General features: G+C 39.5%; 1 protein-coding gene across 1 annotated transcript; it reads right to left on the bottom strand.

Moving 5' to 3' along the window:
* Positions 1-218: 218 nt before the first annotated feature.
* Positions 219-15,117, bottom strand: TXN2 (thioredoxin 2). The gene is made up of 4 exons (XM_039353098.1): positions 15,095-15,117; positions 12,747-13,024; positions 9,536-9,659; positions 219-2,330 (listed from the first exon to the last, which is right to left on the bottom strand). Exons 2-4 carry the CDS (start codon positions 13,022-13,024, stop codon positions 2,214-2,216), a joined length of 519 nt encoding a protein of 172 aa, XP_039209032.1. The 5' UTR covers positions 15,095-15,117; the 3' UTR covers positions 219-2,213.
* Positions 15,118-17,211: the final 2,094 nt, after the last annotated feature.

The following is a 17,211-nucleotide window of genomic DNA, read 5'->3' on the forward strand; positions in this document are numbered from 1 at the left end:
ACGCTAGCAGTTTCAGAAATACACTTCCAGGGTTATTAAATAAATCCATGGGACTGCATGAAACTTTGGGGCCTTTTCTTAGTTGTCCCTGATTTAAAGTCTTAACCTATTTCATCTCTGTTGATGCACTCAGAGCATCAGCTATGACCTGAAGGCAAGGTGGTACAACAAGCTAATTCCAGACTAGAACTCCCCAATAATTTACTGAACTTCTGCAATAAAGATTTGGAATAGCTTTATTGGATTGATGACAAGCTCACAGAACATCCTGTTCTCCAATAGGAGCCATATTTATGCATTACCCTGGCACAGACTAATATCTTTGTTATTATAGGAAATATGTAACAGTACAAGGCAGAAATAGAGTAAAATCTACTTCCATTCTGAGACTGTTTAAAATATTATGTCCATCTAATTTAGGGCAACTATCAACCAAAAGGTCAATGTTAACACGAGTCTTCATAAATTTCTTGCTTAATTACTGATATGGTTGACCTATCACTCTCTGCCATGATTAGCTAAATAAACTATTGGCTGGGTTTGAAAGCACAGTAAGCCACAGATCACCCACTCATTTACATAATATAAGGCTGGTTTCAAACAATACATTAATCTAAATCCAAACAAATCACACTATCCTTTATAGCAATGTTTCTCAACCTTAGTAAATTTTAGATCTTTGGACTCTCAGAATTTCTCAGCATAGTGGCTACAAAATTTTGAGAACTGGACTTGACATCTTAATGTTGCTATGGTTGAAAACACTGCTCTATAGTAATGTGTGAAGGCAACCTCTGATCGTTCTCATGTTTCTATGACCAATACTAAAATATTTCTAATCATGTTCTATTGCTGAGTAATGGAAGGGGTGTAAAAAAATTCCATCTCAGATGACACAGAAACAAACTGAAGCATTTCACTTTCAATAGATCCATGGTAGTTCAGATTCTACCCATAAGCAGCTGAAGTTTGACGTATGGTTTAAAAGTCGAGGCAATAATTGAATTTATTAGATGCACCAAACAGCTGGATTTTTTTCTTTTAATTTCCTTAATATCTAAAATGCAAAGACTGTACGGTTGTGTAGAACAGGGACACTTCATAAACTTTCTACCAGTTACTTTATTTGTTAAAGAAGAAAAAATGATTTTTTCTGCTCAGCTTCCTTATAATCAATAAAGGAAGCTTAACTAATTCCTTTAATGTTACAATCTAGCAGTTTTCCCCCCCACAGATTTATCAAAATGTAAAACATCCATAGCAAAATCTAAACAAATTGGACATCTGGCCTGAAATTAAAACATTTGACTTGATTTATCATTTCTAGAGAATAAATTCAAAAATAAATGGAAAGTGGCATGAAAAAGTATTTTCTTTCATTAGTTCTTTTAAAAAAAGCACTTTTACTGCATTGATTTCACCCAATATGTTTGGAGATAAAATGCTTAGGTAAAAAAGAGGGGACAGTCTCTTCTCACAAGAGGCTTTGTGTCTGTGGACTAGTGAAGGTTTTTTTTTTTTTTAAATCAATGCAAAACTCTTCCTTATTCATATTCTCTATTCAACTCTATGCCATTCAAGCTATATTGAACAACTTTAATTTTCCTGCAGAAGGGGAATTCTATACCAAAAGAAAATGGAATAATTACAGCTATTTTTTATTATAGATCTACTAATAAAAAGGCTCCAATCAATCAGTGTTTTTCTCAATTTAATTGATGACAGCAGGAGAGGCACTAAGGCTACCGTCAAAAACTCAAATGATTTTAATCTACCACTAAACAAAGGAGGAAAGCTGCAGAAAATGAAGCAGAACAACTGCTGCCATAAGCAGCAATAATTAACCACATTGGTTTTACATTGGACAGGAACGGGAAGTGTCTCCAATATGTATGAGAAAGTACATTAAGAAGAGGCCGCTATATTAGGAAAACTTTCTTGTCATCGGGCATCTGCTAGCAGGTATCAACCTCCAGTCTTTCTCTATCACAGAGCAATCAGCCTTTCCACTGCTGTATGAACTAGGACCACTCCCCCAGAAGGAGGAAGTGGACATCATCTGCTCTCTTTAAAAAAAAAAACAGATGCTAGTCCAACTATGCAATTTCTCCCATTCCCTTCTAAGGAAATATATATATATATATATATATATATATTTAAAAAAGGACAAATGGAAAAAGCCTTGGCTCAAGGAACACAACTGTCCTTGCTGTTCAGGGTCCAATGAGTTTTTTGAGAAAAGCTTCCAATTGATCTTCATCTTTGATTCCCACAAACTTATCCACCACATCACCATTCTTCATGGCTAAGACAGTGGGTACAGCTGACACCTAAGAACAAGAGCACAAAAGAAAAGGCATAAGCACAATAATAGCTAAGCTCCACTGACCTGTGAACTTCATTTCCAGAGGCAAAGCAAACATTAAAACAAAGGATATGTTGAAAGGTGAATGATTAATTCTTCCTGTTAGAAAGTTCCCTGAAAACTTAGCAGTATTGAACTTCATTTCAGAAAACATCTTTAAAGTCCAGTTTATATAAAAACTTCTATAAAGGAATAAAAATATTCTAACTCAGAGATGTTAATAAATCCATCCCAGCTTGGTCATTCTAACCAGCAGCTTTCGCCAAGTTGGTGCCCTCCAGATTTGTGGTCACCTGGCACAGGCTGTAAATTGCAGCACAACACACGTGAAGAGACTAACCTGGGGAAGATTCTTTCCTAGAGGACCAGGAAACCTGTTTTGGATTATCAAATCAATTTTAAATTAAGTTCATGCTATTTACTAAGCACAAAGAGATCTTCAAGTAAAAAAATGATGTATTTTTCAGAGTAATAGAACTAATTTTAAAAATACATAGTTTTTCCACAATTGGAATGAATAAGATTTAAAATTGCTGAGTAAAGATAGAAGGCTAAAGTTTATTTAAGTCTAAATGGGACACTATCATTCTTTGAAATGAAGCTCTTCAAAAGAGATGATGAGTTAGCCTGCTTTTGTGATATGATATGTGTAGGTGTAGAGAAACATGCTTGCCTTTTACTTCTGAATTTTACCAGAAGTCCTGGCATCCCAAGTTCAGAGTGTTACGGAGCTTATTGAATGGATAAAGGCTAAGGAAGATAATATCTGACAGTTATGATTAAATAAGCTTTTAAGCAGCTCTTTCTTCACTCCTTGGCTATTTCTGGACCAAAATTGCCATTTTTGATTCAGTAACTAATACTATTATATATAGCAATAATCCTGGAAATGTTGCTAACATACTGAGTGATTTTGCTCCACTTTTCCCTAACAATGGTTTTATCTAGTACCAAACAGAGATAATTCCCTCTATATTTGTACTATCTATTTTCATAAGATCTAATGAAAAATAATTTGATTTGGAAATGCTTTAAAAAGAAAGTTTTGAAGAAATTCTCATAGGTGCAATATGGTATTCTTTTATTGATTTAGCTAAAAAGTAGCTAAGGGACATGTGTATAATGTCCTGTCTTTCATTGTACAATCATCTCTCTGGTGATTTACAGCTATTCTGGCTTCCCACACTTCAATTCGATCCCAAAGGAAAACATCATGCCGGAACTTCCTCCCACGGCATTTTCAGAAATTGCGCTATCACCACAAAGGGGGAGACATCTCTTGAGCAATCCTCAGAGAATTTCTTTTTGCTCTGGAACAATCCAGAGAAATTATCCATCCAATTTTTTCTGCCCCTGATTTTAAAGACAATTTTGGAGAGCTGTTTATGCTTAAGCTCGTTTTAATGATGTACACAAGAGTCAGGAGAAAGAGTCAGGCAGATTGTCAGAAGCATGAAAACACTATCAACTTTAAAAACAAGAGTGTGAAATCAGACACAAACCTTCTCTGCTTCTCATAGGGAGGATCTGAGCACTGAGGCCTATCCTATCCTGTACTATTCTATGCAACCTCACAGCCTCAGCTAGTCAAAAAACAGCCACAACAGCTAGCAAAAAACATTTAGCTCCAAATATGAATTCATGCATGCATGCATGCATAGATATGTTATGTCTTTAAATTTCTGCACTTCTGCAGCACAATGCTAAATACCCATACAACACAGCCAAAAAGGAATGCTGATTTCCTCACCTTCTCTTGCAAACCCCAAATCTTATTGGTCTATAACTATCAATGTCTTATTATCAGTGAGACAAACAGTAAGAGAATTGCCCAAGGAACTCTGAACAAGCTGATGCCACAAAGTGTAATTTGGGAAAGTTTGAAAACCACAGGCTAGCCCCCCCCACGCCCCCCAAATTGTAAGCCAGCCCTTTATGCGTGCAGAGAATGATTTGAAGGAATCTATAAAAATGTCAGAAGGAGCCGATACATTCCACAACTCCTCTGGCACTCTTATCTTAGACAGTGGGTCATGTCCCATCTTTATCTTGTATGCTATTCTTCCCTGGAATGCTCTCTGTCATCAAATATGCATTCAGCTGCCTGCATCTTGCTGCCATCAGCAATCTGTCATACATAAACCCCAGACTCAAAGACCTGCTTTTACTAGTCTCTGTTTTCCTCTGCTGGCCAATGCAAGCTGATTTCTTAAAGGTGCCACACCCCATGGTAATCCAGGATGGATTTAAAAAAGAAATACAAACTCATACTGTACTCTGTTTAACAGTCAAATTAATCAGTTTTGTCTGATGTCCTTCAGTGCCCTCTAGAGTTCAACTCAAATACTTCAAACAGGCCTTTGAAATGCATCCCAGTACACCCCTCCCTTCTGGCAAGAGCTTAAGTATTCTAACAATGTTCATTTTTATCTCTGTCTTTTCGGGGCCAAATAAAATAGAAAAGGTTAAGGCAAGGACTCAGCATTCCTTTTGCCAAATTCCTATTTCATTTCCATAGGGAGGGTCGGGCTTTACAAAAAAAAAAAAAATGCCCCAAGTCACACAGGAAAATGGTTGGCTTGGTTTTGACTATGGGCAGTGGAATGGAGGAACCATTCTTCCGAGCTGCAGCTTAAAACTATTCAGTTTTTGGGTACAGATCAGTACAGATCAGTCAGATGCTGTCCTCCAGTCGCTTTGTATCCAACCAAGACCCTCTCAGAGTCTGTAGTTAAAGTGCTGTCTTATAAAATAAGTTGAAGTAGAAGGGAATGGTCAAAAGCAGGGATACAGCAATGGCAAAGCTAACAGTATATATTCACAATAGAATTTAAGCAATAGTAGTAGTTAAGGTGCCACTTTAGGATTGAAACTAGCTGGGTGACTTTAGGCCAATCATTCACTCTTAGCCCAACCCACTTATGTATGTTCGCCACTTTGAGTTACTTATAAAATAAAGGTGGGATAAATATCTAAAAAATAAAACAAAATGAATAAACATTATGCAGCACAGTTTGTCCCCTAAAGGACACTAAATGTTTATAAACACCACTAATTAGATGCCCAAAAGGAGGAAGTCAGAAACCAAGTAGCCTTTTGTTTCTTTTCTTTTTAAACTTGTTCTTGTCTTTTTGTTGCTGTTTAACTCGTTTTACTATTTTTTAACATGCACAAACAATAAGTAACAATACAGTGGAGACCTTAGCATTAAGCGTTCAGCTTAAGACAGAAGAATTTTGATGTAACTTGCAGGGGTTTATTAATGTTCTACTTAGCTTTGGATATAAAATTTAAAGAACCTTATGCTTGTTAAAATAATTTCAAATAATAGTTAACACTGATATGAATCTTTTTTCCTCTATCCTTAAAAGTCATTATCATTAGAATATTAATAATCTCTAGTCAATACTTAACAATATTATAAAACATATTTTTAACTCTAAAAAACAAACAGGGATGACAACAGAAGAGAATCCATTCTTTATCAAATGGCAAATACTCCTTAGTCCAGCCTTCCCTAGTCGAGTCCTAGACACTCGCTTAAAGTCACCAGGATTTCTTAGCTAGAAATATCTTTTTGGCATTAAGAGAGCCATAGCAAGAACTTTGTGAGGCTGGCTGTGCTGAAAATGGAACATCCAAAACCACCAAAGGAGATGTGAGGTGGCAATTCAAATCTGGTTCTCACCAATCTGAGTTCAACATTTTAACTTGTGTATCACCCTGACCTTTTTTTTAACAATGCAAGAAATGTCATCTGCATGAAAAAATGGTGGCAATTGGGAACATCTCTCCCAAAGCTATTTCAACTACAATTTCCAAAATCTCTACCATGTATCAGCTGGCTGTGGTTTATGAGTGTTGTAGTTCATCTAAAGCAGGGGTGTCAAACGGGAAAAAAGTTCCGATAAGTCGCGCGACGCCACGTGATGTCACAAGTTTGACATCTCTGATCTAAAGGATGCTAATATATTTCCTTTTAATATGCTTAGAGTTCCTATGCAGGCTAATGGGCTTCCCCCCCCATAAAAAATCTAAAAACATGTTTCCCACTCAGTACTGTAAACCACAAGGGCTATGGTTGCTTAGTTCATACCAGCTGCGGATCATGTAGCTGACATTCATGTTGTGACATGACACACTTATTGTTGCTCTGTTACTGTTGCTCCTAAGAAACTGGACAGAATTCTAGAGAATATGAGTACAAGCACTGGTGTTTTAGATTCATGTCCCTCCTGGCTTGTGAAAGTTTCCCAGGAGGTGATATGTAGGTGGGTTCTAGTGATGATTAATGCTTCTCTGTGGGACGGGGTGGTGCCCCAGCCTTTTAAGGAGGCTGTGGTCTGCCCTCTTCTTAAGACTCCATTATATTGGATAATTTTCATCCTGTCTCCAATCTTCCCTTTCTGGAGGTTGTTCAGAAGGTGGTTGCATAGAAGTTCCAGAGGTTCCTGGGTGAAATAGATTATCTGAAACCTTTACAGTCAGGGTTCAGGTCTAGATATGGAATGGAAATGGCACTGATTATGCTTTTTGATGATTTATGGTGGGAGCGTGATGGGGGTAGTTTGTCCATCTTTGCTAAGCTGCTGGGCAAGATCATTTGCTTCCATGGGCTGAGATATCATCAATATACTGATGACACTCAGCTCTATGACTCAACCCATGGAGAGGTAGATGACAATCCCTGGAAAGCATCCAGACTTCAGTTGGTTCAAAATGAGATGGTCTGCATGGTTTTGCACAAGCCTAGATTTGTACAAATGTACCTCTCTTGTGGAGCCGCTTTGGCTGCCAATTTGTTTCTGCATCCAGTTCAAGGTGCTGGTTGGCACCTTCAAAGCCCAAGTTATTTGAAAAACTGTTTTTTCCCAGTCATAACTGACCCACAAGAGTAGGGAGGCAGGGAATGCTACGGATCCCATCTCCTAAGGAGGTCCATTTAACGGGACCAAGAAAAAGGGTCTGCTCCCTCCTTTCCTGTCCATGCAGAGATAAGATTGACTCCCACTTTGACACTGTTTTGCAACACCCTGAAGACATGGTTCTGCCAATGGGCCTGGAGACCCCAGAGTGATATGGAGCCCACCAAGAGGCCTGATTGTTGTTGCCGGGGGTGGGGTGAGGGATTATTGTGTTTAGTATTGATATTTTATCCTTGTAAGCTGCCTGGAGTCACTGAGAGTGAGTTGGGCGGCAATATACATTTTCTTAAATAAATAAATTTTCCACTTGCACTCCAATCTGCTCAGCAGATGGCCAAAGAGAAGGGTTATCATCCTTGGCATAGGACTGAACAAATTGGAGAATAGCAGGAAAGATGGAAACACGTCAGTACAAGAAAAAAGTTCAAGGTAAGGTGGCTACAGGCTGAGACAGGTCCCTCTTCCTGCCTTTCTAGCAAGCCTAGATGGACTCACATTGCAAGAAGCCCTCACTTAAAGGGGGCTTTAAGTGAGGACAAATCAGAGGACAAGGAAAGCACAGAATTGGTACATCAATTTATCATATGATGTAATTTTCATGGGGCAGCAAATCAGCCTTGTCCAACCCAGCATCCATAAAATGTTTAAGGATGATAATTCCTAGAATTCCGAGCCAGACATGGTCAAGGCTGTAATAAAAAATAAATCTGCAGGAAATCAAATCACTCAGAATAGTTCTGACAACACAGCAGAGAAAGAGCCCTGCCCCTGGGTGTTCAAATGCCTTCCCAATTTGGGAACTAGACAATAAATCTTTGATTTGCCAAGTATCCATTCTAGGAAAGGTTTTTTTTAGACCAGGAAACAGTTCATGGATGGTTGCTTCTCTGGGACAACTTGGAGCCAGGGGCAAGCCAGGACTTATGTGAAGAATGCACAAGCATTCCAAGCACACAAAGGGGGAGTCTCTCACTTTCTTGCTCTCTTCTAAGGAATTTGCTCCAAAGAGGGTGTTGTGAAATGCTCAGGCCTAGATATCAGCTGTCTTGTAAAGTGGGAGAGAGCAGCAAAGAGGAGTGGGAAGTTTACTGCAATTTGTTGACAATCCACAGGATTGTAAAAGGAACTTTGAAAAACCCTAACAGGAGATCTTAAGACCTCAATCAGAGGGATCTGCCTGATGAAACTGCCTTATAGTCAAGATCACTCGCATCAGGTTCAGCATAAATTGCTTGTTTCCACTGTACTAACTTTTCAAGTCTTTTAAGTAGCTCAGTCCCATTCTCTTTCAATATAATGAAAATACTGAAATATAAGCCCAGACCTTCTGCATACCACTGAGCTATATGTTTATCCCTCAGTGGGGTGCGAGTAGTGAGGGAGATCTAAGTTTCTATCTCATATTTGTATGTCCTCTGCATTCTTGCAGCTTTTACAACAAGATATAGGTAGAATACATGAGTTCTTCAGGTGGTAAAGTCCTGCCACACATACACAGTGAATCTAAATTTGTAAAGAATTCTGCAAAGCAAAATTAATTTCTTTCTCCTTTCTTCTTCCTCTGTTCTGAAAGAGTTGCTACTTCTTACTGCTTTCTAGAGATGGATTTTTTTTTAAGATTATGGATCTTGTATCAGAGGTTATTATAAATTCTTCTTTGTCCAACCTTTAATAGTAGAGGTGAGGCGTCATCTGAGTTGAGCTTAACTGGTGGAAATTTCATAGATATGTTCATGGAGGATTCTTGGCCATGAGCCTGAGGTGGGGTTATATGGCCTTTTTTTAGTATGATTTTTGATCTCCCAGTGTCCTAGTCTGTGGCCCTAATATTACTTGGTAATCTTCCATCAAATACTAATCTGGTACAAAAATAACTTAGTTTACAAATCCAGACAAAATCAGCCAAGAGCTTCAACTTACTAAGGCTAAAGTCTTGTTTGGGTCAAACGTGTCTCCTAGTGTCTTCCAGACAAATCTATGCAGCTTTCTTTTGTCGACAATGCAGAAATAGTTTGCCATTTCCTTTCCCAGGGATGATCTTTGACTTTCCAGTGCTAGATTATAATTTTCACTATTCCTGGGCAACTTGGGGAAGGCTACTCTAAACCGATAACACTGGTTATAAGATAGAATAAGATTTTATCACTCCTTTTGTCAAAATTGGTGATTAGAACAAACAAAAATAAACTAGTTTAACTCAATATAATATGCATGAGTCTATCTCAGAGCTGTTACAGGGACATACCTCATATTCAAGGGCAAGGTCAGTATGATCATCAATGTCCACTTTCGCCATCAGAATCTTCCCCTCATGTTTGGACACCACTTTTTCTAGTCTGGGACCCAGGATTTTGCAGGGACCACACCATCTCACAACAAAGAAAGACATTAGAGTTTAATGAGGAAAAAGCAATATTAACTTTTTTTACAAGATACTTCCCAAAGGTTAAAGATAAATATCTGCCTTTAAGAAGAAGCCTCTGAATACTGAAGTATCAGGTTTAATAGTGATGCCTGGATTGTTACATTAAGAGATGACATACGAGTCTGCATTTTGTTTGATAGTCTATGTGCCAAGATTTAAAAGCTGCTGCTTACAAACTGCTCAGAGTATTTTACTGCAAGGTATTCATAAGCCTCTTGCATATTGTTTATGCCAAGAGTAAATAAGAGCAGCAAAAAAATCACTATGTTTACCAAAACCAATTCAGAATCTCATAAGCCTTCTAACCAACAGAAATCCACATTTCTTTCCAAAAAGAGAGAAGAAAACTATATAAAAGAGGACACAGAGAGTTGTTATCCAAACTAATAAGGCAACCTGTAATCTTGAATTTACTATATATCAGTGTCTTTCTCCACACATGTACAAATCAATAAAAGAGTACCATCAATGATCATGTGCAAAGATCTTGCCTATTTGTGTATATATTGCAGTAACTTGTTCCCAATATTGTACAACAGGTAAAATAGACACTTGAACAAGGACAAGGTTCATATCTTCTATACTAATTTGTCTCTTTGAAAGAGAAATTTAAGCCATCACGGGCCTCAGTTATAGTAGTTCATACAGTTAAGTTTTCATACTGGAAAGTCTTTCACACATGCTGTTAGTAAAAAAAAATCAACAAGAAATGAAAATAGTATGATGCTATGATTATTGGCCAGGTGATTTTTGATCTGATTTATACATACTAGAACTTTTTTTTGCTGCAGCTATTTGATCTTACATCATTGATACATTGTGTGATAAATCAGTAATTGCCAAAACAAATTCTCAGTATCACAACAGCATTTACCATTTCTTATAGCTCTGGAAACTGATACCATATTACAGGAAGTAGCTTTAGCACATTGAGCCACTATTGATGTTTTCAGATGTTATAACCACAGCAGGGTATTATGAGAACAAGCATTCAGCAGTTAGTCTGTGTTAGGCATTTACATTCTTTTAAAGAATAAAAAAAGCAAGTCCTAAGAGAATCAGAAAATGGGATCATAAAAAAAAACACCACCAAATCAATATTCCATTATCTATCTACATCAATAAAAAAATCTGGAGCAACACAGAATTGCAAGAAAGTATGATATCATTTAAATAACTTCACAGAAATCTGTAGAGTGAATTTAGTGCTAGGAAATAATCCTAGCTATAATCTAACCCATTTCTATGTACTATTCAAACTGCCACTCCTCCAATAAATACATAGGATTGATAAGGAAAAAAGTGTTGAATAGAATTCACCATTAATTTGTGACAAATTAAGAGGAAGGTGTAGTCCAGCAGCCAAGTAGGTAAAGAAAAACAGTTTAAAAAGTTTACTTTTACTGCAAGGACTTTCAAACTGAAGTATTTCCTGATCTGATTCTTTACTTCTGATGTTTTCTGTGTCAGCTCTACAATGGAATTTAGAAATCAAGAGATCAGGAAACGTACTTCAAAATTAAAATGTACTTATTCCTGCTAGTGTTCTGAAAGTTCTTTGTTTGGCTTTTTTAAAATTTTCTTCTGTGGAAAAGGATAAAACTTTTGCCCATCATTCTCAACACAGTTCATATCCCATTCTACCACACTGCACTTACTTCATTTCACATCATCTCATCTTTTTTCGTATCCTCATTTGTTTTATATTTAGAAATAGGAAGGAGGTAACAGTCGGTAAATGTTTTAAGCTTCTAATAACCAGAGATGAGGATTATATTCCAGTAAAGAAAGGCACGAGATTGCATTATAAAAGCATTGTATGCTTTCCTCCATTAATTGGTAGACCCATATCCAAGCAATAGTGCCTTATTTTCATTGATTAGCTAATGCCCTGCAAACTTGCATCTGCCTATACTCTGATGAAAGTAAGTACCAATAAACTAAACATGCAGCCTCTTTCTCAAAAAATTGAAGAGCACCAATTGTTTTTTTTTTGCAGTATTTCATGAGAAAAAGAATTGTAATATGCTATTTATAATATTATCTCTACTCAAAGGTTCAGAACAGGGTCCCCACCCCATGGTCTATAGCCCACTACCAGGCCGCAGTCTGTTTCAAACTGGGCCACGCAATGGGCAAATGTGCATTCATGTGCACGCACAAAGCTCCATTTGCACAAGTCGTGGGCCCTTGCTCGCGAAGCTCTATTCATGTGAGTGGAGGGCGCTTGTGCATGAAGCTCCATTTGCACAAAGTGCCTCCGCTCGTGTGAGTGGAGCTTCGTGTGCAAGCACAAGGGCCTACCACTCAAAGCTCCACTCGCTTGAGCACTTGCGTTTGCATGTAAAGCTCCACTCACATACACAGAGGGCGCTCGCATGCAAAGTGCCTTTTGCATAAATGGAGTTTCCCACACGAGCACTCTCTGCTCACGAGTGGAGCTTCACATGCAAGCACAAGTGCCCTCCACTTGTGCAAATGGAGCTTTGCATGTGGGGATGCTTGCACTCGCGAGCGGAGGGCACTTGAGTGATGGGTGCTTGCACACATGCTCGAAGCTCCACCTGCGAATGGAGGGCACTTGCAAGCAAAGCTCCATTTGCATGAATGGAGCTTCACGTGTGAGCAGTTTTCCACTCGTGGAGCTTTGCGCATGAGCACAAATGCCCGCCACTCAACCACCCTCCATTCACACGCATATGCAAGCACCCTGCACTCACACAGAGATGTGTGTGCGCACGCACTTGCCACTCACATGATCTTTCCCCTCACGCCAGACTGACAAGATAAAAAGATTGGGGACTACTGGTTTAGAATGTTGTAAGAGAAGGAGGATGTAAATAGTAATCACCTAGTATAGCTTCTCAGTTATCCTATGGCATCTAGGTAAAACCAATTGAGAGAGAGAGGCAGACCCTATTAGCTATACCATTTGGGGTCAAAGCCCTCCATACTACATAGTATATAATACATATATAGCACACTAAGGATCCAGACAGCTTTGTAACAAAGACATATACACCATACTTACTGGGCATGGAAATCTATCACCACTGGTTTTTGACTTTTCAAAACTCTGTCTTGGAAATCATCCTCATCCTGGACATTAAAAGTATGCCAACAGACCTGAGTAGTAGAAAATGTCCTAGTCTGTGAAGGCATAGCAGGAGAAGCAAAAGAAGTACACCAGGGTCCCCTGCATGGCAGAACTGAAACTCTGTACAGAAGCAATGAGGGTCTGGGATGAAGCACTGGAGTGAGACGCTTGACTGGAATAGACAACAATGATCTGAAGAGATTTTGGGCCATCTAGGACAAGAACAAACAAAAGCATCATAAGGCGGAAACAACGACCCTAAAAACTCCCTACATTTTCACCTCCCTCTAGCCTACCCATTCTGTTGCTTCTTTGATCCCTTCTCAACTGATTCCAAAAGTTCCCATACACCTCCCCCAACTATTGCCAATTTCCCAAAGCAGTTTCCTTTGATATACATCTTTGCTGTGTTCAATTTGAGCTATCTCATAATTACCAACAGTACTTGGACTACCTTAGTTGCATTCTCTTGCAATTCAGTGTACTTTATATATGCCATGTGCTGCTTAAAATATGCTGGTATTTTTATTTTACTGTATATATTGTGGGTACACCTACACACTGGGCAAAGAAACAACTATTAAGTCCTTGCTTCTAGCTTATTATCTCACATTTCTCTATTTGGAATACATATTACGCGCTGCCTAGTTTTATTATGAAATGGCAAAAGCCCATACTAAAATATTGGTTAATGGAAAAAAAAAAGAAGTGACTTTAATTTTCTGAATTATGAACCAGCCTTTAAAGCACTATAGAAGTTTCTCAAGAACTCCAGATTCTCTGAGCTGCAACACTTTGGCTTATTTCCTAAGCCTATCAACTCAAATACTCTTGGTTTCTCCATCCAATGGTCTAAGCTAGGAGTGAATCCTTTATTTTAATTTGCCGATCCTTTTATCTGAAAGCAAGGCCTTCTGTCCTGAGACATCATGGTTCCAGTATATTATTGAAATATGCTTACTGACATAATACAAATAGCCTTTTTAAATAGCACATCATTATTACTATATCAGTTGAGTATCTCAGTGTGGCTAAATTATTTACAATTTATAAATAATGGACAAGGTATAATAGTTAAGTGATACTAAACAACTTACCAATGCCATTCAAATAGATTCATTTCCAATATATTCTGTCTGGTGGACAACCATAACACAATTGTTTTGCTACTACTATGTCTATAAAATATTGATAGAGACTTGAAAGAGATATCACTATGATATGGCTATGATATTAATATTGCAGCACCTTTACACTTATATTATCTAGACCCCGCAACAATTTTGTTAACAGTATCATTCCACAACAGCAAACTACTTTCATGCAAATTAGAAATATAAAGAAAGAAGGTAGTATTGCAAATAGAGTACTCTTTAAGCATAGTGAATTTGATTGTTTAGGGGTTTGGGAAAGAAGATGGAGTATCTGCTCTGAAATACATTTCCCCCAAAATTTCACATTTTAATAATCATTTTACATTCAAAATCAACATCTTTGAAATTTACTAAAGTTTGTTAACAAAATCAAGAGCCCATTAATTGTCAAATTTGTTTTATTCAAGCAAATTCAAAAATATTTTTTACAGAATACTTCTTTATTGTTTTAGGCCCTATATATATGAAATGCAACTTACTTTCTGGTCTTAATTTAAATCTATGCTAACTCCTTGACCTGGAGGTTTTGGCATTAACTAAAGCAAGTTTGTAGCTAATGTAAACAGCTTTTGTGAAATAGAGGGAAAGTTATGAATCAAGTCGCAGTTACTAATTTTCCCAATATTATGCATTTAATAACGGGTCAGAAATTCTGTCGAAAAATACTCTGGCAATGCTACCTGGTTCTTTCAACTCCGCTTACTTTTAACCTGAGTTTCTGAAACATCCTGAACAGAAACTTCTTATCAAAAAATCTTATTTCCTGATCTGAAGGGTTTTTTTCTCCTCCTCATAAGCCTAAGCCACGTAGTTGCAGTGATGCAGCATTGGCATTCTGCACATGTTCGAAGGTCTCCCTCTCTTTAGTCAGTATTATGACAGCTCCTCGAGGAGAAAGCAGCTCTGTTGAACATTAAACCCAGCCTGCCTGCGTCTCAATTTCCCCCTGGTATCCCATTTGTTCAGCCAACTATTTTCCACTTGCAGACGCCCTCAATATTCTACATTCTCCTCATCATGCCACTTTCCCCTCTACTGCGAAGAGTGACTCTTAAGGGCTCCCTTATCTCCGATTTGATAATAATAATGGTAATAAAGGCCGTGGAGGGAACCACTTCCCCTTCTCACCTTCACAGTCCCCGGAGAGTCCCTCACGACCACACTGGAGAGTCAAAAAACTGAACTACCGTATTTTCCTGTAGCTGATTGGACGAATAGACGCAACTTTAGGATGCAACCATAACTATTCTCGTGGTGATTGGCTGTTGAAAACACGCTCTTGACAACTTTGGTAGTTGATTGGGTAAGGCGGACAGCAATAAGCATATCCTACGTGCTAATTGGTTAGAAAGCCAAGAAACTGTTCAGCCTGGTGCCAATTGGCTCTTGGGGAAATCTGACCTTACCACCTCTTCTTACTGCACCAATGGCAAACATGTGTTCCGCTCTGTGTTTGCTCAACTTCGCTGCGGGCAGGGTCGAAGTACACAGGCCGTTTCTGGGGAGGTAGGTGGATGCCTAACGGGCTGAAATGTAAAGTAAAAAGCCTTTGATCTTTATGTTTTGTAAAGTGCCTGTGTTTGTGCTTGGCTTAGTTAATCGGTTTCTGAAATTAATTACATTGAGTAACTGTAACATACTACTTTGCAATCCTATTAACCTGACTTTTTAAATATAAATCTAAACTCAGCCTCTCTGGTTTCTAAGTCATCTTAACCAATACATCAAACTGACAACAATCTGCGCCAAATTTAATTAAGTGATAGCATGACACTTAATAAATTATTGACCCTTCAGAAAGATAACGGCTCCATTGTTGAAGTTTTTTTTTACTCTCCCTTCAGTTGGGGTATTTTATTTTAGGACATTCATTATAGTTTTTATACTTGCATTTGATACGAATAGCTTTGCAATCATATCTCTGGCTGGTCTTGCTCTGCTGGAGAAGAGGCCCCGCTATACGAAGAACGGGAAGATGAGGAGGGATCATGGTACACAGGAGGCCCTGACTGGGAAAATAAGATGGAGGTATGGATGCCATTGTCTCCGTGCTGGGCAAGCGGTAGGACCTTGCAGCAAGTGCCTGGTCAACTGCCCAAAAGATCAGAACTTCCAGGTAATCATCAGGGGGGATGCCTGCGAGGTCAATCCCCCTGAGCCCAGCAGCCATAGGGGTAAAAAGTGGCCTCTGGTCCCAGATGTGCGGTGGTGATGTCATGACCCACCCCGGGGGAGGGGTGTGTGAAATGGGATGGTCCTGCAGGGACTATACCCCCTGAGCAGAGGTCGAAGGCCCCAGCAGAAGGTCAAAGTCTGGGGCCCCTGCCTGTTCCGCTTCTGCCCTGCCCTGCCTCTGCGCTCTGGAGAACTCCTTTTCCAGGGCCTGGTGCCTTCTGCTTGCCTGTTTCTCGGCCAATTTTGAGGGCTTCCTGGATATGGCCTTTGCCTTGGTCTTGATCCTGCCTGCCGCCTCCTGTTTGGAGGATTTGTGCCTTTCCTGGCCAGAGGATGGGGAGGTGTTGGTCATATGTTCAGGCAACGTGAAGTCCTCCATCCTGAAGGGAGCTATCTCAGGAAGTACTGAGAGGGAGCTCTGGCAGGGGATCAATTGGCGGGTTGGCTAAAGCAGCTGGAGCAGGGAAGGTGTGCTGCTCCCCTGGCTACCTGACCGGTAACTCAGTGCGTCCTTGATCACTTGGAGGCGAGGAGGGAGAGGTCAGTATGCTTGCCAGTCGGGTCAATCTGCAGCAGAGGCCGTGACAGCCAACGAGCGCAGCCCACTGAAATGTTTTTTTGATGGCCAGGTCAAGGAAATTATTTGCATCAGAGAGGCCCGAGTTGTTTTGAGCGCAGAGTGACCCACTGCCGGCCTGAACTACAACCCAGGACACCTTCGTGTAAGCGTCTGCCACGTGTATAAAATGGCGGCCACCCGGCCTGCAAACAACAGCTAAAATGGCGGCCATGAGGTTAATGATGCCTATGCGAGTTTCGAGCGTTGAAGCAGTCAGGGAGGAAGGGGCCAGTAAGGCTAGGTTAGCGGCTGCGGCTGTGACAAAGGGGAAGTTTTTGATGTAAGAAAAGGCCGAAAGGCCCAACGTTCCCCTCAAGCAAGGATGACGGGCGCGGTCAAAATGGCATCCACCCAGGGCAAAACATGATCTTCAGGGATGGATCGCAATTGCGAGAAAGGGAACAAAGCCTATTTCTTCGCTGGCAACCGAAGAAATGGCCAGACGAGGAGC

The sequence above is a fragment of the Crotalus tigris genome, unplaced genomic scaffold, assembly GCF_016545835.1.
Source record: "Crotalus tigris isolate CLP2741 ecotype Arizona unplaced genomic scaffold, ASM1654583v1 scf7180000018491.14276545383:2951260, whole genome shotgun sequence".
In the NCBI taxonomy this organism is placed as follows: domain Eukaryota; kingdom Metazoa; phylum Chordata; class Lepidosauria; order Squamata; family Viperidae; genus Crotalus; species Crotalus tigris.

Bases quoted from the DNA above. Each gene is read 5' to 3' on its own strand.
- TXN2 (XM_039353098.1), bottom strand. From the start codon at position 13,024: ATGGCCCAAAATCTCTTCAGATCATTGTTGTCTATTCCAGTCAAGCGT. The intron at 9,660-12,746 runs GTAAGTATGGTG...CTTTGTTGTGAG, and splicing joins GTGATAGATTTCCATGCCCA to ATGGTGTGGTCCCTGCAAAA. The intron at 2,331-9,535 runs GTATGTCCCTGT...TCTTGTTCTTAG, and splicing joins ACCTTGCCCTTGAATATGAG to GTGTCAGCTGTACCCACTGT.